We start from the raw sequence: 20,843 nt of genomic DNA, 5'->3' as shown, positions 1-20,843 counted from the left end.
AAAATAACATTCTTTCAGCACTTTCCTTGAGCTACCACTGTCATGGCATTACACAAATGTCCAGAAGTGGGCTTTTACTCTAGAAAATGTGGAATTCAGATTCACATCAGATCATGATTACAAACTACCATGTTTCATGGATCATTAAGGTAGTCTTCCCATAGTTCAGACAGTGAATGCTATGTAAATAGAAGCAAAATTTTAACAAAAGTAAGTTTATAATAGCCTCTGAAATAATCTAGTGCAGTTAAGAAAACTTTTGATTGGGAACATACTCATTTTAAGTGCTAAACTCCTGTAGGTTCAAAAACCATTTTAGGCAAAAATCTTTTATAAATATCTATTTATCTATTTGGTAAACTGAATATCATGAATATAATTTAACTTTTTCTTATTTACTCTCATCATCAAGAACACCAAGTTGATAAACAGTGATGTTTTAACACACTAATTATTTTTTAAAAAGATAACATTATATTAAAAGACCTTCAAAGTACTTATATGTTTCTAATTAGTATTTCTTTAATCTCTTCCTGCTGATGTCACTGTATGTCCTTCAGGCAACACAGTACTCCACTACAAAAACCAGGACAAGGCTAAAAGATTAGCAAATGTGCCATATAATCTAAAGAGTAAACTGACTTTATATTTATGCTACCTTTCCTACCAAGTGAAGTAGGCTAAATTTTACTTATGTTTACTTTCTTCTGGGTTAGAAGCTGTATTTCAGATGTTAAAGGCTGCCAACAACCTGTCAAATTAGTAGGATAGGGATTTACAAATAAACAGCATACAGGGCCCAGCAGGTAATGTGAATTAAAGAAGAGGAATAGATGTGAGGACTAGGCCCTATCTGAAGGGGACAGACAGTAGCTCCTCAACTGTAAATTATTTCTCTCAAGCAAAAACACACTCTTAGCACTGCCTAATCATCATCTTTCAAGAGAGGAAACACTCACATTTTTGTGTAAAACCTGACAGCTTTAATTGTTAACAACTAGAGAAACAAGGCAGTGACTAAAGGATAAAGTAAGTCTGTTTGTTGGCTGCCAATTTGTGGCCACTGAAAGAACTACAATGTTAGGATCTCCTGTGTAATGAAACATAGAAAACTCTAGGCCATGAATTCAAGTCTTTTACAGAAATATTTCTGTCACTGTATATTTGGTGAACTCAGCCTGACTAGAAGTGAAAACATTCCTACTCCTCTGTGTAATGCAAATATTGCATATTGGCTACATTATTTAAAAGAGGAGGGCCCTGGCGGGGTAGCTCAGTTGGTTAGAGCATCACCTAGCTGGGCCAGAGCTGGGTTAGATCCCCAGTCAGAGCATATATAAAAAGTAACTCATGAATGCAGAATAAGTGAAACAAGTCATTCCCCCTCGCTCCCCCTTCCTCTCTAAGAAAAAGTCAAAATTTTTGAAAAATTAAAAGAGTGGGGTCCAGTAGTGAATATATCATGTTACTAAGTCAATACACTTACATTAGCTATTAGCACTTCTGACTTCTGAGCATGTTATATAAGAAACCTCTGATCCAATCACATCTGATAAAGTATATGACATCTGAGAAGCAAATCAATTGTGAATCATTCAAGTACTACTGGAAAATTAAAGCCAAATATTTGTGAAGTATTTCATGATACTATCCAGAAGTATTATATAAACTGATCCTCAGCACATCCCTGCCAAAAAGATAGAAATTTCTCCCCACTTTACCATGAGGAAGCAAGAGTCAGAAAGTGGAATATGTTAGTCAGTATTAAAAAAGGTAGCAAAAATAGAATTTACATTTAGGTTTGAACTCTTCGTTAACGTTCTTTCCACTACCTCATTTTCCTTACAGGACTATGTTAATGAAATAGTTTATGAAAAAGAGTAAACAAATGGGGAGGACAAGAAGTGAAAATAATAACATAAAACCTCAAATATCCAGCTCCCACATTTATGATGCCCTCAGTTAGTCAACATAATAAATAACCTGGAATCTAGCATAGAAAATTTGAATCTGTCATCAGTCCCAAAAGTAATAAAACCAGTGGGGTCTAGTCTTATGATCATAGTTACAGAAATGCAAATGGCACAGAAAGAATTAGTAATAATATCCTGAGTAACGACAGTGTCGGTGTTTCTCCATGTACAAGTCATAATCAGTGGAGTCATCTTATGGAGGATAAAAGTAAATTTTGTAATCCACAATAAAAGGCAAAAACAGTGGATCATTAAAACTTCCCAGAGATCATACTCTAATGATTATAAATTGATCAGTAATTTCAACCTAGTCAGTTTTCCTCTAGCAATAAAGAAAACCAAACACATATGGCTTGGACTGTTGAAATTTTAAAAATACAATGAATGTTCTTACTATGAAAATAAAGAGTAATTAAGGTCACAGCACGTTCACTTTTTTTTACATCATACTCACTCCAGATCACAACCTTACTGAAAGGTATGATGGTTCAAATCTCTCACCCGTATTGAATTTCTTCTTCTTTTTCTCTATTAGGAAACTTACATAAAGTAATGTTCAGATTATGAGAATCTACCATATTACATCAAAGAGTCCCAACAACTTCACAAAGTAATTAGTTAATGAAAGTGAAATAAACTTGCTAAAATGTTGATGACATTGAGCGAGCGATCCCAAACATGCTAGGCTACCAAACACTGACTAGTTAGAAAAGACAATATAGCAAAAAGAAAAACTAAGAATTGATTTAAACACAATTTTGTGGTAAGGTAGCAATTTTAAACTGTTAAATTGTGTAAATATAGGTATAATACTCTACCTTCATGGAAATCAAAACAGATCATGAATAATATATGGTCTAGAATACTTTCAAAACCGAATTCCAGTCCCTTAGCGCCAGCAACCTAGATCCTGACACTAATGTAAGATCGTAATTGTCATATGTTATCTAGTTTCAAACTTTTATGTTCGCATTTTATTAACAAACTTATAATAAGTGTTACAAATTTACATTATAAAATAAGTACACAAAAATAACATGTATTCTTTTTATATAGTGGGAGCTTTCATAAGAATGTAATGTGCAAAAGTTGTTTTTTTTTAAAGCTGCTGAATTTAAAAGGTTCAAAACTTACAGTTCTATGTCACATTAGTCAGGGATATATTCATAATACTGTATTGACTAAACTGGACAAATGTATTGTACCATTTAGAAAAAATGTTTTAATGTACTATGATTTAAACATAGTGCTAATAATATAACTTTTATGCTATCTGAAACATTACGTGAATATGAATTTCATTCTCCTACCTTTCTGGATCATTGTACACTTACAATATCTCAATAAATGTTTCTACTTCAGAATAGTATTTTTTTGAAAATTTTGAAACTAAACTTACAAAACCAGAGTTGTATTACTTTTAACCATACCATAGGTTTAAACTAATACTAAAGTGAACATCAACAATTAATCAGTTAATTATTTAAAATAATTGAGTATTTACTTCAGTTTTGCTGCATTAGGATACATTAACTGTAAAGAAAATGGATATCCAGACCTAGAAGATGTAAATTTATCAATTCAAATTCTGCATTTCAATGCCAATGTCGACAAAAAGTAATTAGGATACAAAGTTGACAGTATTAAAAATGTGAAAGAACTGGATGGCCTGGAGGAGGCAGCATAATGAGAAAGAATTAGAACCCCAAGTATAAAAAGTATAAAAAAGTTTAACTGTTTAAAATAGTTTTTTTCTGTAACTGATTTATATTCAGAGAATCAATATTCTTCCTAGAAAGCTACCAAACAACACCTTCAATACACAATACTCACATGCAAGAAATATCACATTCTTCATGCAAAACAAGGATTAATTATGACTTTTAAAAATCTATTCAGATTAATATTGTTTTTCATTTCTGTAAGTAAATATCAAGCAAACTAAAACATCTAACACAAAAGGAATATTAACTTAATGAAAGCCAGAAAAATACTACTGAGTGATCTTATGTTCTGGCATGACAGAACATAAAATGGTGAGAAATTACAGGAATTTAACCTTTGACCTCACCATCCTATGCACTGTTTCCAAAATAGAGGCTTAAAGGTTCTATGAGCAAACATTTCAACTTCCTAGCAAGCAAGCTCTAGTTCACCTTCCTGTATAAACACAGCAAAATTCTAATGGTTTTTAATTAAAGTCTTCAAAAATAGAGAGAAACTGGTTCTTACCTCTGCTTGTGATACATGTGACAGTGCTCCACACTGGCATAGTTACTGGCTAAGCAGCTACAAAGACTAGGTTAGCAGCCATTTTGAGACAGCTGCACTGTCTCAGTTGCACTAAAGTGTAATTAAGATGGCTGCAATGCACTCAAGAACTCAGAGTGAAACCTCAGTTATGTATCAAACAAAGGCCCTCCCACTTTGTCAGCCTCCAAGAAACTGAACACGGACAACAGCTAATGCATTTACTGCAACAAACAATGCAGCTACTCAGGACACAGAAAACAGAAAAGGCAAGCCAGTTTTGTAACACAATGCCTGTGAATCCGGACTTGCAATACAGACTTCAGGCACATCCAGATCCAAGGCAGCTGGAAGTCCATGCCATATATTAGTAGTTACAGAGATGGAGCCAAATCACACACAGCAAACATCAGGGAATTCGCTTGAAAGAAAGCCTCCATTTCAGTCCAGAAAAAAAAAAAAAAAAGTCAAACTCTGCTCAAGGCCCTCTCTTTAATTCTTTTATAGTACTTTTATCACAAAAAGAATGCCAATTTTTATAATTTCTAGAAAATTATGTTATTTCAGTCTTGATAGTCAATTTCCATTTTTAGAAGACCAAATAAAGATTTTTCCAGAATCTATGCCACAAAGTGTTCAAATCTAGCAGAATGGTTAAAGCTGGCAATTAACTATTTGAATCTTGACCATTTTAAATAACTTCTAGGGAAGGACTAGAGTCACCAGAGCTATGATCAAAACAAAGCTGATTTTGATTAATCTGCAATACAGATAAAAACAACTTCTCTTCTGCAATCCAGATGATCAAAAAGATACCTCCAGGTAAGTGTTTGGTCCCAGAGCAAATTAAATTTCATGCCCTGCCACAGACCTCCCAACATTTTAATATAAGTGAAAAGCAAATAAAAATAAAGAATGTAGACATCCTTGAGGAAAAAAACAATTAGGGAGAACAAAAGGGTATAAAATTCAGTCTGAAAGTGGGTATATTACAAGATAAATTTGAGAGTGATACCAATCGATCAAAAAAAGTGAAGGACAAAAGCAGAGAAAGAATCTGTTTGCTTGATAGCTCACAAGGGCTATTTCCTTCTGTCTTCCTTGGTTTACCTCCCTAAATTTAGCTGCCCTGTGCTATCTTGTCTCTATTCACCACTTGATATAGGTATTTATTAAAACTTGTAAGAAGGTGGAGAGGTGTTAGGGGTATAGCTAAAAGGAGACTGACTGGTCTCATAAACTGGTGATTGTTCAACCCGAGTGGTGGGTAAATGAAGTACATTATTTCATTCTACTTCTTTTTACATTTGACATTTTCCATAATAGAAGTTTAAAAAAAAAATAAAAACTCAGGTTTTAAAAGGTCCTTATTTATCTCCCAGGAGGAAAACGAATAATATATATAAAAACTGCTGTAGGTACTTTATTAGAAAAAAAATATATGATTCAAGCCATATTAATTCTTTTCTTTTTTTAACAGAGAGAGAGAGAAACATTGACTTGTTCCACTTCCTGATGCATTCGTTGGTTGATTCTTGTAGGTGCCCTGACTGGGGATCTAATCCCCAACCCAGGTGTATGGGGACTATGCTCTAACCCTGTGCTCTAACCAAGTGCGCTATACCCCGCCAGTGCCAAGCCATATTAATTCTTCAAAAATATAACTCCCTGAAATGGCTCAAATCTATTCATTAAAAAACAAGAGGTTGGTAAACTGGAAAAGATTCAAACAGAATATACATTACTATAGCACTGGAATGTGTCTAGGGTTAATAGGGAAAGAAATAGCCAAAACACTTAGACCTTCTTGATGAACAGCTTCTGATATTCTGGAAGCAGATTCTTTTGGAAGTCTGTTCCACAAAGATTTAAATTATGTAACACACCCTCCAATATTCTAATCATTATCCTACCTAAATTATCACCTGATAATTTTTTCCTTACTCTCCCTTCTCCTCATTATGCCCATCTCCCAAACCAGGTATAAAGGGTCTTGGATCTTAAATATTGTATATAATAACATTATACTTACCATATTTCATTACCTATATCTTTATATGAGTTTCTAAAGGGCAGAAATCACATCATTTTCCATTCATTTTATTAGTATGGAACACAGTATTTATTTGCCCAATAGATGGTGCATTGAAACATCCCCAATATTTTCATTTCTATCACAAAAATCTCAGAAAATTCTACATTTCTAAGAACCTTCACTTTTGAGATCTCAACTCATATTCTAGGAAGAAGTCAACTGATACGTTAACTAACTTTTTAGTCTTGGCCTAAAAACTTCTAGACTTCAAAACCAAAGATGGAAAAAAGTATATTTTGTAGAACATTTTTTTGGTTTTTAGTGTTTTTATCGTTATTACATAGAAGCTAATACATGCTTAGATGAGTTGAACTCTACGGAATATTATAAAATGTAAGTATATTATTTACCTTTATATATTAATAAAAATATAGTTCAATTATGTAATATAATAGGTTATAAGAAATTTGTTATAGATAGGGTGAGTCATAATAAACCCAGCCATTGTTTATTTATAAAAGCAAACATATTTGGAAGTTATTTCTACTGTTAGTTAAACATTTCCATGATTATCTAATGTTTTAGCTCTTCCTAAATAAAACTAGCACTTTTCATATAATTTCTCCATTTGATGACTCTTATAATGACCATGTAAAATAACAGTCTTATAATCTCAATTTTTTATGATCAGAAAATATAATCATATGCCCAGGGTCATACAAGTAGCAATGAAAAAGGATCACTATACTACTTTTTTCTAATTAATTACTATACTTTTATATATCATATATCACACTATTAGAAAATTTTTCATATGTTGAAAATTCCATAGAACCGAAATAAAAGGTTTCATTGTATTGGGTAGAAAGTTAACACAACTTTTCATTTACTTAAGTAATGCACTTTGTTTATATAAGTTACTGTAAATATTACACATATTAAAAGAGAAAAAGTGTTAAAGGGATATGACGATGGCAAAATGAAAAACACTCTCATTCCCTCAAATCCCATTAAAATTACAGTAAAGGTACGTATCTGAAGCATAAGTCCTCAAGAACAGGGAGAAAAGTAAAAGAGACAACATCTTGAAAGACTTTGGGAGCTGGGAGAGAAGAACCATTGATAACTAACTTAGCAGTTCCTAAAACACCATATTCCAAGTGGCACTGGGGACAAGTTAAAATGAACCCATTTGATTTACATGGCAGCAACTTCAAAAACCACAGGAACTAGATGAACTAGGTACCTTTGGAAACTGGAGTGAAGGGAGCAAATAGTAGGATGGTGTGACTAAAAGAGGGAGTGTAAGTGAAAGCTGTTAATGTGGCAGTGAGATAGCCTAAATGCCCTCTCACCACCTTCCACTGAATATATGCTATTCCCAATTCTGGCAAAGTCTGAAAACAACATCTACAGTTAAAAATGAAGGTAACATACACCAAGAAGTGAGGATTGTCTGCTGAATGTAGAGACCCCTAGTCCTCTGGTTCCATTAATCTCCCAGAATGTTGGCAATCATACCTTAAGTCTCTATGTATGAACATTAAAGACTATTCTTTGGTGGTATCTAATAAGCCAAAGATATAAATCTTAAGATCCCAGGAGCTCTCAAAAACAAAAACAACAACAAAAAACAGCCTAACCAGGTCAGCCTACAGTGAAGTTCAAAACTGACAAGATTAAATATGCTACTTAAATATTTAATCATGTTTTAATCTTCCACACGTTTTATAGTCAAAGAAGAAAAAGACAACTAAGAAAAAAAGTCTAATGTGAAAGACTAACAAAATGTATAAAAACAAGTACAATTAAATTTAATTTAAAAAACACAAAGCAATAGACTACACAGGAAAATGTCAAAAAACAGTAATATCCACAAATAAGAAAAGATGTAGCATTCGTATGTCAAGAACAGAAAACTACAGGCAAGGAATAAAAAAACATAAATTAAGAACATAATAGAAAAAAATGAAAAACTCAATAGAGGAACTTAATAATGAAACTGAAGAAATCTAACTGAGCAAAAAGAGAATGTCATAAATGAGAAAAAAATAGAAGAAAAGTGGAGGACCCAACCCAAAATTTGTCTTATGACAAAATGGCATAAGAAATATATCACCAATGAAATCATTTCAGAAAAATTTTCAAGCAAGAACTACCGAACTGAAAGGACCTGATGAAGGCCAGCCAATGATAAACTTTCAGAGTACTGGAGACTAATAACAGATTCTAGAAGCTTCTATCAAGGGGGATGTCAGAAGTAAGAATGGCTTTGCATTTCTCAGTAGTAAGAGAAGCAAGAATATAATGAAAGAGTGCCTTTAATGTTCTAAAGAAAAATGTTTCTAAACTAGATTTCTATACCTAGCCAAGCTATCAATCAGGCATAAAAATAAAGGATAATTTTTAAACACACATATTATCAAAAAATATACCACCCATATACTCTTTCTCAAAAAGTTACTAGACAATATGGTCCCCTCCTGCTAAAGACAGAAGTAGTAAATAAAAAGACATAATGCGTTTTTTTTTAAAAAGGGTTTTGCACAGAAGAGGAGTGAATGAAATCCCTAGAATGGTGAATAAAATTCTAAGAATGACATTGGTATACCAGATGCAGAGAGCAACTAGGCTAGGCTGGAGCAATGAGATTCAAGAAACAAAATGAAACCACAATCCTTGCTGCCACTATAACTAAGGAAGTAAATGTTTCCTTTAAACAAGCATCAAAGGATCTTTAGTAAAGGACTATACCAAATCACCTAAACTGTTATTGTATGTAAGAGACTATGGCTATAAAGGTGACATTACCTTCATTAATCAACATCTCAAACTGTATCAAGAGAATGGGTCAAGAATTCCATGAGTCTGTTAGTCAGGTGCAGACAATTTTGTGTCAAGTAGATTATTTAGCCCTACAAGAATTACCTAGGATGAAATGAACTGAATTGTGGTTAATATTTTATTTTTAATGGTCATATAGAAAAATTCTTTCTAATCTCCCTTTAATCCTCAATTAAGATACCGGGTCTGTCTGGAAAAAGTCCAGCCATTGTTAATATGAGAACAGTTTGCACAACATCGATGGAACCTGGCAGCTAAGGAGAGTGGTCTGGAACTCCATGGGTAAACAATAATGACTTCATTTACTGGTCAGTGCCGCTATGGGCAACTGGTGATAGGCAGCTTCATCATGACCTCTCTGCAGAGTCTTTTAGTGAAACATCAAATCATTCAGGTGACTCAGACCGCTTACAGCCCAGATTTGGTGCCCTGCGACTTGTGGCTCTTCCCCAAATTAAAATCACCTTTGAAAGTGAAGAGATTTCAGACCCTCAATGAGATTCAGCGAAATACGATGGGGCAGCTTATGGAGATCAGGAAACTGTGTCAGGTCCCAAGGTGCCTACTTTAAAGAGGACTAAGGCATCATTGTCCTGTGTACAGTGTTTCTTATACCTTCTTCAATAATGTCTCTTTTTCATATTGCATGGCTGGATACCTCCTGGAAAGATCTCATATACTTTGTATAAATAGTAATTTAAATAATATCTTGATCTCATACACTCAGAATTCTAAAAGATAGCCTATAAAAGATCTTAATATAGGTTATGTTAATAAACCACCAGAACATTTTAAGAACAATCCTGTATAAAATCACTGAGTATATTGGCCCTGTCTAAAAAATACTTAGAACAGTGATTAAATATTGCATAAAATATCATAACTGAGTCTCTTTACTTTTTATCACCAGTTCACATAGTTTCAGTAAGAATGTGTTTTCCTTCATACAAGGATAAAATTAGATAAATTTGTAACCATGGCAAGAGAACTGTGATCTTTAAAAACAAATCTCCTATAATCAGTTGTTATGACAAGAAACAAGGACATCTCAAATGTAGGAATGATGCCTCCCCGGTCTTCACAGGGAGTCAAGTTAGTATCTCTTCTATAACTTATGGATTCTCAGCTTTAATGGGAATAAGGAATATTACTTCCTCACAGAAAAGAAACATTGATAAATGTGGGAATCTCAGGAACCATATCCTACAGTTTTAAATACTGCTGGTAAAAATTCATTGAGGAAATATATGGCTCTTGGTTTCTGATTTTGCAATCAAGCAGATAAAATATATGTTAATTATTACACTTTACAAAACATCTAGACAGACATTAACTCTTAAACCTCTATCAAATGGATATAGTACTGTTAACCAGAAAACATTAATCAATACCTCATTAGACCAATGTAAAGAAAATGGTCAAATACAACATCAAAATAAATAATAAGAAAAGTATTGAACAAAGTTATGTGGTCAAGTCAGTGCCTTAAAAGACAGAGACTTAGCCACAGAAAAGGTTACTGAAGAAAACTGACACCTTGTATTGCCTCAGTATTAAGTAAGCAAGTTCCATTGCTGGAAGGTAAAGGAGAAAGGAGCACTTTGAACCCTGAAATTAAAAAATAAAAATAAAAAGCAGGGTATGGGGTTGGGGAAGTAATCCTATGTGGATTTAGTACTCAAAATAAATGACAATACCTCTAACTTTCACAATGATGGTTGTCTGAAAAAATTTGACAAACCTTGAAGACAAATAATTAATGTGAGGTATGGCTCCTTTTTCCATGAACAGATAAAGAGGCTTACTGCAAACTAAGTGAATTTAGTAATCTTATAGGGTTTTCATTAATACTTGGGTTTTTTTATACATTCAGTACTTTATTTAATTTTTTTAGCAATTTACATTATTTTCCCACCGTTTCTTTTAAGTTAGTGTGACAATTTTCCATAATAAACTACTAAAGGAGAAGCATTGGTCGAAAGTGGGAACAGAACGAAACAAAAAACAAACAAAACCCAATTGCTGCTGCTTTTTAAAAAACCAACACTTTTTATAAATTAATGAATCAGTTTTAAAGTTGGACTCCCTCTCAAATCTTTGCAAATCAACTACTTTTCTAAATGTGTATTTTTCCCTACTAGTGAGTAGTATTATCAAATCAACTTTTCTAAATTACTTTATAAATGCATTTAAATTCTAGCTCCAGTAATCAAGAACACCTGTCATTTTTCTATATATCTTGCACTGCAGGGCTTCCAATAGCTGCACTATGCTGCCTCTTAGCATATACTCATGCCTGACTGATTCACCAATTCATTGAAGCCTTATAAGAAAAATGTATCAAAAACAAATGCTAAGAATTTTACATGTCTAATCTCTTATAGTTCTCATAATAATCCTATCAGGTAGGCGGAATCACCATTTTACATATAAGAAATACTGCTGAGAAACACTAATTGCCTAGGTCCAAATACAAAATTACTGTTCTTTCCACCTCACTATATATTATTAAATGGTTAAAAAAATACATTGTCTTTTCTCTTGTTCTTTTTTTTCTTCATTTATTTGTTTGTCTTTATTTTCCAACTTTTAAATCACAATAAGTTTGTGAGGGGAAGGAATTACACAAAATTAAAACACAAAATTATAATATTCTATCTTTTTAATCAAACCCTTACTAATTTGTATACAATCTGTCCTTCACACTTGTTTTAGAAGCTTATTTATAGGTAAGCAAAGGTATTTCCTTGTTTTCTTAATTTTCTTCTATTTCTTACTGAATAACTTACTGTTCAAGTTGTTTTACTATTTGTAATTTTTCATAAGCAAACCGCGTATCTATCTTTGATGATTTATCCAGTGGGTGCTTAAGTAAATTACCTGTTCAATTACTAAAAAAAAAAAGAAACAGTTCTGACATCTGTGAATAATCATGAGTTAAATGAGCTAGAATATCTTATTCCCCTTTTATTCACCTCTGCCTAAAACAAATGGGTTCTATTCTTTTAATAAGCAAATATTTAGTGAATATTGAGGTAGGCATTATAGAAAACAATCTCATAGCTTTCCAAATGGTCTTATCATGGTTTAATCAAACCTAATTAGAGGGAATTTGTCTTTAAAATGTGACATTTGTCAAATATATCAATAGGATATTCCTAACTGCAGGGAACTTATAAAGTACTATACAAATAACAATAAACATAAAAGTAGAAAGGAATAAATGCCTTAAAAAGAGGTACAAAGTAAAAAAGAGAAATTAGAGAACTTCTAGCTGAGAATAAATACAGCTCCTTTATTAGGCTGAAAAAAGTAGGCACCAAGGGAGCAATGACTCTTATTTTCAAAAATCAAGGATTTATGTTAGGGGGGCTACTTTGAGTTCTCCTAACATACTAAGATTTCCTTGATCTCCCCACAACAGAGTCTCATTTTCTGTGCCTTACACAATTATCTGTTGTTTTACTTATCATCTACAGGAAGATATTTTTAATTACTTAACCATGTACATTTTAATTAACCATGTAAATTTCACCTATGTGCAAAGAAGTCATGATCACAATCTTTTTACTTATGTATATTACAAGGCCTTCAAAAATCATTACCTTACAACTTGAAAATGTAAATTGTATATATGTATAATATATACATACAGTCATAAAAGAAAAAACATAAAATAATGAAAAAAAAAACACTCAACTTAAGAGACTAAAACAGTTTCAGTCCAAACAGTCCAAACTAATGGCATACAATTTACCTACTATCCTTCATTTTTTTAAAATAAGCAAGTTAACAGGCAAGGTTAAAAAATACTACAGTAAGTTTTAAAAATTAAATTAAAATTACAATCCTTCCAAAAGTAATCATGATTTAATTTTTATTTCATCATCTCTCAAGGACATGTTTATTGATTTTTTTAGAGAGAGGGAAAAGGATGGATATGAGACAGAAACATCAATTGGTTGCTTCTCTTACACACCCTGACTGGGAGGAACTGGTCTGCAACCCAGGCACATGCTGTGACAGGGAATCAAACCCACAACCCTTTTTCTTTTGGTTTATGGGCCAGTGCTCCAACGAACTGAGCCACACAGGCCAGGGTGTGATTTAATGTTGTCAAAGGCAAGGAGAAAAGAGCACAAATTCTACCAAATAAGATAAACATTTATAATAACCAGAACCTTAGCCACAAATCATGAACATGAAGCTCTCAAAATTCCATTTCAAAGGAAAACATACAGATTTATAACGGGATCTAACTCAAAAAACAAAAAAAGTTTTCAATATCAAATTAAGAATTACTTAGACTACTTCTCCAGCTTCCTTTTGTAGCAAAAAAAATGCTAGTTGTTTTCTAATAGCCATTTCTCTCCTTTACTCATAAAAATTTTCTAATTCTAGCCAAATGCATGACTGTCCAACTGGATACTACATTTCCCAGCCTTCCTCTGCCAGCTAAGTATGTTCCAATGACTAAATTTTCTTCCATAAAACATGAGTTAAAGTGGTATGTCCCACTTCTAGGTTGTGTTCTCCAAAGAATGAGTGGGCATTCCCATTCACTGTCTTTTCTCCCTTGTCCATGGCTGATGCAACTTTGTAGTTCTACCTAGAAACCATATTCAACATATGAAAACCATTTGTTAATCCAAAGCCAGCTGTAAGCCCTAAAAAGTCTGCTGTTGTGTTATATGAGGGAAATCAACATTTATCACCCTTAACCAATAGTAATAAAGACTCTCAGAGAAGTTTAATCTTTACTGTCATCTGATTAGCTCCTGATATTTACCACCTAAAAGGAAATTTAACAAGTTCAAGGATAGTCTTTTTTTCTCTTCCATGCTTCCCCCCACCTCTTCCTTTTCTTAAAACATTTATTCTAATAAGAATAACTGGGCAGATACATTGTGAAACTACAAACCTTTAGGAGAAAATGAGCTGAAGTGATCAAGTCATTATTGTTTCACCAAATGTTTTTTATCCTGGTCCTCAATACAGCAGATTCTCTTTTCCACCTTCTAGTTTTACCTTTCTACAAAATGGAAGATATGATCTTTGTGAACTACTGACTCAAAAAGAGCTCTGTTAAAGCCGTCTGTTCTGAGAATCACTATTCTAGTGTAAAATTCAAATTTCTTATTAGAATGTAAAAGTGGCAGAATGCTACACACATAGCTCCTAAATTTCCCATTAAGACAATAGTTCCTCAAAGTAGCACAGGGCTATCCAAACAATAAAGACAGATATTTTGACATTGCTACCTCACATCACCATCAAAGGGCCCTCTCTCACAAACTGAAGGGTTTCTAACTAGTTATTCCTAGCTATCAGGTACAAAATAACACAAAACATTATTATACTATTCTGAGCAATGAAAAACTGCAGACATGAATAAGTAAATATTTCTGATGGTAAAGTTGACAGGTCATGTTTGTTTCCCAGACTTCCATGTGTATTTGTAGGGCCAGTTACAGATGGTCAGGGAGGCAGTATCAACTATACCCACAGACCTAGGTCTGCCACAGTTTTGTGGACAGTGGCCAAGGAGATGCCTGAGTAATTATCTTAAAGGCTCAGAAAAGCAAATGATTAAAATTCAAAATGGAAAATATTCACATTGTATAAATAAGCACTAGTGCCCTGGTCTTCTCATTTTGCTGGACTTAAAAAACAGAAAATGCTGCCCAGAACTCATACTCTCCATATCCATTACAAAATGGTTTGCACCCTGCAACTTAAACAGTATATAAAGTTTAACTTGGTTGAACTCACTTTTACTTTTCTGTGTTGAACAAACTCACATGACAGGAGAAACCACTGAATTTCAAAAAAAAAAAAAAAACCACACACACACACAATTATGCAACTACTGTTAAAGCATCACCTAATTTTAACCTATAATATGCCACACAACGGTTAGGAACTCAAAGGTAAGAACTTCATCCTCAAAATTAGGTATGCCAATGTGTGAATTTTCCACATACCTCAAAACAAAAATATTATAACAGAAATCTTTCTAAACTAAATCATGTACTTCTTCACCTTCCTGAAAAGTTAAACATACCTAAATATGCTCTATAATTCAAAATCATTCATGAGATCATCAATTACCATATTGATTACTGATTATATAACAATTGCATAATAAATACTGATTCAGCTCTAGGAACAATGATTCCCAAACTAAATAACCTCAAAACTAAGATTTTAAATTTTTGATTCTAACACTTGAGATCTGACACCTCTACGCTATCAAGATGCTAGCCATCATTTCTTGCCACTAACCATATATATTCCTCTAATAGCACTTCTGTCCCAAATTTGCTAGTTCTCATCTATTATAGCCTGAAAAAATAAGTGACATTTGTCAGAACTAGGAAAAATTCTCAGGCAAAGACAAAAGTCATACAAAAACAGTAGAATATAAAAATTTTTGAAGCAGATTTGCTTGAAAGAGATCCAAAATGGGAATTTTTCATTTCAAAAAATGCTTAAGAGAAGCAAATAATATCTTAACATTCCTACCCATTTCCTAGATTTATTTTCATAAACCAAATAGTATTTTACCATTTTTTCTACCTTTACTTCCTGTTTTCTTTTCATCAATTTCAAGTTTAACTAGTTCAATAAAAATATTTTGAAATAACCTGACTTTCTATTCAATACACATTACAAAATTGATAAAGTAGAATTACAACTGAAATAGTTCACTATTAATGAAGATTATAGTCTTCACTGCAATCAGTACAAACAGTAAATATACTGAAGAAGGAATTTAAATAATCAGGTTAACAGCCTTATGAGACATTATAAAACTTGTTACCAAAGAAACCAAAACCAAAAATTTTTACTTTATTATAGTATTAGGTTCTATCCTGACCAGCAAGTGAATAACTTTTCAAAACTCCTCCATTAAAAAAAAGTCTATGTTAACCAAAGAAGAAAAAATTTGGTTTCAAGTATTACACAACATTTTATGTTAAAAACCTATTTTTCCCTCTTCTAACTTCACATTTGTACTATTTTCATGTCACCATGTCCTAAAGCAGATTAAAAATAAAAATGTAGTATTATGTACTCTATCAGTTCATCCCTATTAACATTGTATCAGCACTACAAAACAAGCACATAATACCATAGTGAAAAGTAATAGGTATCACAAATTTTCTGTGTTCCTAAAAGCAGTACATTTTTGTGGGATCTGCAGGAAATGTATCATATTCAAAAAATAAACAAACATTATAAAGATTTAAACTGACCCCAATTTAGGTTTAATGCAGTTCTAAACAAAACTGCAAATAGTTGACTTTTTAAAAATGAACCAAATGAATCTACAGTTCATCTGCAAAAACAGGAAAGACTAGCTTAAAAAATTGTGAAAAGGAATTATAAGTATACATTTATGTGGTCTATACTTCTACAGCAAATAAAACAATTCAGTACTTCTATATGAAAAAGACCCAGATACAGTGGTTATTAACCTGCTTTTTGATTTTATATTACATATTCCTGTGAGAAGCTAATGAAAAATATAACTCCTTCCTAAGAAAAGTGCACATAGGCACTCACATAATATTGTGTACATCAAGGTATCCATGGAACTCTTTAAAAGCCAATCTATAGAACCCAAGGCCAACAGACCTCCCAACTTAAAACATCCCCAATGAAGTAAATGAAGCAGAACTGAGAGCTCAAACCTAGTAAAGATCAAAAGAAAAACAAAGAAATAAAAGAAGGATCACTACAACAAAATTCTGAGAAAACTAGATACTTGGAAAAAGTGGAAACTAGCCAACCCATCTTTACACAGTACATTAAAATAAACTCTATACATACTAGAACATATTTTTTGTTAAGTTCTAGAAAAAAATAATACAACATAGATGAACATTTAGTTAACCCACAGTAAGTAGTATTTTCTAGGCAGAGAAATCCTGGAAGAAATCACAAATAAAAAAACCAGTGGAGTTCACTATGTAAAAATATAACATTTTTCAATATATAAAACCATGAGCAATTTACAAAGTAATGAACTAAAAAAAAAAAAACTGCACGAAATATGAGAAGCAAAAGGCGAATATCCATAAATAGCTGCTACAAATAACAAAAACATTATATACCACAGAAAAATACACACAAAAAACACCTCACACAGCTAATTCACAAAAAATGAGAAAACTGCATATATTAAACATTAAAAAGTTCAAGTTCACTAGTTATAGAAAAAAGGAAGTTAATCAGATACTATTTTTCAACCACCACACTGATGGTCATATGGAAAATGCTGTTCATAAACACTTTTTATCAATTTTGTGAACTGCTTCAAAAGCACTCTAATAAAGTAATTTCAAATAAATTTTTTAAGATGTAGATCATGACCCATGGAAAAGGATGTTCCCTATAGCATTATTTATGATAGAGAAATGGGCAACAAGCAAAATAGTCAACAACAAAAAAATGTTTAGTCAGTCACAGTACATTCTAAATAGAGATAATGTTACGTAGCCATTTAAAAACATATTTGAAGAATATTTGATAATTTGGGATGTTCTCACAATATCATATAACCATTAAAAACACATTCTAAAAAACCAGTAAATTTGAAAAATATTCACAATATGATACTAAAAGAACAAGAATAAGATTATGATCCAATTAAAAACAGATCAATCAATATTATTGATCAATCATTGATCAACTGCTCAACCATGGGAAGGTCACAAAAATCACCAAAACATTTAGAGCATTTATTTCTTTTTTAAATTTTTTAATTTAATTATTGTTCATAGAGCATTTATTTCTAAATGATCATTAAGGTCAACATGTTCCAAATGTGCTATAAGTAAAAAAATACAATTTATTAATTTCACAAAACTGAAAAGATTTAAAACCCCAATAACTTTTATTCATTTCTGTAATAACCTAGATTTAATATTTATATATGCTGCAAATGCATCAAAATTTTGTGGTATCAACTACAGAAGTAAAATGTCAAAACAAACTTGTATTGACAGTACCAATGAACAAAGAGTGTATGTTCAGACAATTCATTGATCTTAGTTTTCTGTTTACAGAGCTATATTTGCCTTTCTAACAAAGATGACAGCAAAATTGGACTATCAATAAATATTTACATTTTTTAATATGTTCTTCAGTGTTTTCACAGTACCTCTTTCAAGGCTTCAACATTAATTTAAGAGATAATCATTTGTATATTCAAATGAAAACATCAGCTTGAATGTATACACCAAAATATTTCACTTTTCTGGAAATGAGAAGTGTACCATTCCCTAAGTTCAAAGTTCTTTTCATAACCTAAATATGTATGTGTCTACACATGCACACAAACATACACACAGATAGAGAAAATACAACATATTTTAAATGCTAATAAAACACCAGAAACAATGTCAAAAGAGTTGGGGGAGGAGTCTGCTGAGCAAACCACCACAGAAGTAAGTATAAAAGGGAAAATTGCACAACTGCCCTCTAAATATATTTGAGTAGAAGACTCCAGAAGCCCAAGAATTATATTAACGACAAATTTTCTGTTAAGAAAAAAGAATTTTCCTATCATTCCATTCTATGTCGTGTGTGGTATTATATTTTAAAAATTCACCAACCACAACTACATCCTTTCAACTACATCTTAATGCTACTAATAGTATTGCTTAAAGTTAAGGCAATAAAAGCGTCCCTAAAGCAACCAAGATTACAAAGCAAGAGCCACTTCTTCATTTGACAGGAGACTGATTTAAACTTACCAACAAACTGTTATAACCACAGATGAAGTTTATGAAAACCATTTACAAGTTTTTAGACCGGTAAGAAATAATTTGCACAATGGTAGAATTATATCAAATTTCAAAATACTAAATTGCAAAATACTTCTCCCAAGCGTGTTATGTAAGATTTAAATATAGTGGCACTACCATTTTAAACTAAAATAATCAATAGCTAAACCTTCTTTAAGAAAGTAAAACCTGGAACGCACTTACAATTTTAAAAAGTCAAACACAACTTTATCCTATACATATGTATATTGGTATTTTTTTATTGATGGTTCACTTAATTTCTTCATAAAGGCCTCAGAGTAATTGGAAGTTCTTTACAGCATTCTTTGTCATAAAAACTTACAAAGTTTTATATTTTAATGACAAAATACTAAGAAATTGACTGAATTTTTAAAGTGTAACAAAAATGTTCTAACTGAAGCAGCAATGCACAAGTCATCTGAGACTGAAAAATGTAAAACTAAAATATAGGTATGAACAGAGGCACACAAACTAATTCATATTAAACCTTCATTGACTTAGGATCAAATATTTTCTAAAAATACTCAAGGACACTGAGATTTCTTTTTAAACAAATCCCATCACCCTCCCCCTCATATTTCAAAAACTCAAATTATTTCTATTCTGTAAACATCCCATGATAACAACACTAGTAAAATCAGGGTTAAAAATATAGTTGCAAATATACAATTCAAATAAATGCACTTCCTGTGAGAACACCACTAGGTGCTGATATTCACCTTCCTAAATATAAGCTTGAATCCAGCAAAACTCTAAAAGTGAAATTATAATCGAGAACCATAAGTGACAATCATTTTTCACAGAAAATTAAGTCCACAGGTTCTCAGAATCAGAGAAAAATATAAGAATACAGTTTTGAGCTCTGCATACAAGTACAACATAAGAGGAACGTTTTTCTTGGAAAAAATGTAAGAATTTGAGGATAATAAAATGTAACCCCTCGAGAACGGGGAAAATTAAATCTAGAACCCAAATGGCGTCCAACAAGAACATTAGATCTTGAAAATGAATATTGCGCTTGCGCAGCCACCGCCCAGCCAGCTGCACAACTGCAGCTAGAGCCCGACCCCGCAAGATCACGTGCTCCCATGCAGCGCCAGCCCGCAGCTCCGCAACCGCGCACGCGCAAGCAAAACTCCCGCAGCCGCCATAATGCGGTATTGACTCTACAAAAATACAATAGTAATTTAAGAAAATATTGTTATAACTGCCCCTAGGATGCACATATACCTTTCTGGGCAAGAGATGAGAAAGTGGGAATCAAGTTGCTTCCCACAGCGCCCTCCACGCAGCCGCTCACAAAGCTGCTGCCTTAGTCTCGCGCGCTACACTCGCCGCTCCGTCACTGCTGCTGCCGCTGCCGCCGCCGCCGCAGATTCAAAAACAAACCCGCTTCTCCCTGCACGCGCGAGGCCGTTATGCAAATAATTGTAGGCGGGGCTCGGTGGTCGTACTATTGGCCACGCCCTCTGCACTATCAGCCAATAGGCTGACAGACTGGCTGGTCCTTATGCAAATCACATGGTTTTTTATTTGAATGAGGGCAATTGGCCCCGCCTTCTGTCGTGGAAAAGAGGAGGTCTGAGGTGGTGGCGCTGCGCCTTTCAGTTGCAGTGTGAGGTATGTTTTTCAGTGGAACTTCCCTAACCAGTGAAGTGAGTAGCACTTTCTGAGTGCCTTCTATGAACCTTAGAAAGAAGGAAGGAAATAGGTGGGTAAGAGTTTAAAAACTGAAGGAAAGATTTTTGAAAAAGGCTAGAGTATGTTCATTTGTTCATTATTTATATTATAAATTCAAAGTATGCTTTAAACTCTATACATAATGAGGTAATGAGAAAAACACATCCTTCATTTATTCTGTGCCAGAGCAGCCACTTACAATGATATACTTTCACCAGAAGCTATATCCCTCTTATTCAATTTTAC

General features: G+C 32.9%; 1 protein-coding gene across 2 annotated transcripts in view; it reads right to left on the bottom strand.

The window, feature by feature from the left end:
- ATF7IP (activating transcription factor 7 interacting protein) overlaps positions 1 to 20,321 on the bottom strand; it is a 118,202-nt gene extending 97,881 nt beyond the window's left edge. Inside the window, exon 1 of one of the 2 annotated variants that reach the window (XM_037136567.2) lies at positions 20,148 to 20,321. Coding sequence is in view for 1 of the 2 variants with exons in the window: in XM_037136566.2 (XP_036992461.2) it covers positions 4,206 to 4,222 (17 nt within the window). In the remaining variant the exon portion in view is untranslated. Of the gene's footprint in view, positions 1 to 4,205; positions 4,362 to 20,147 lie in introns of those variants that run through there. The other variant, XM_037136566.2, reaches the window with a different exon arrangement.
- Between the last annotated feature and the right edge of the window lie 522 nt (positions 20,322 to 20,843).

Source organism: Artibeus jamaicensis, unplaced genomic scaffold (genome assembly GCF_021234435.1).
Source record: "Artibeus jamaicensis isolate MK-2021 breed Jamaican fruit bat unplaced genomic scaffold, CSHL_Jam_final contig_233, whole genome shotgun sequence".
Classification (NCBI taxonomy): Eukaryota; Metazoa; Chordata; class Mammalia; order Chiroptera; family Phyllostomidae; genus Artibeus; species Artibeus jamaicensis.
The sequence above is the reverse complement of the archived record's forward strand: the minus strand, read 5'-3'. Positions and strand labels throughout refer to the sequence as shown.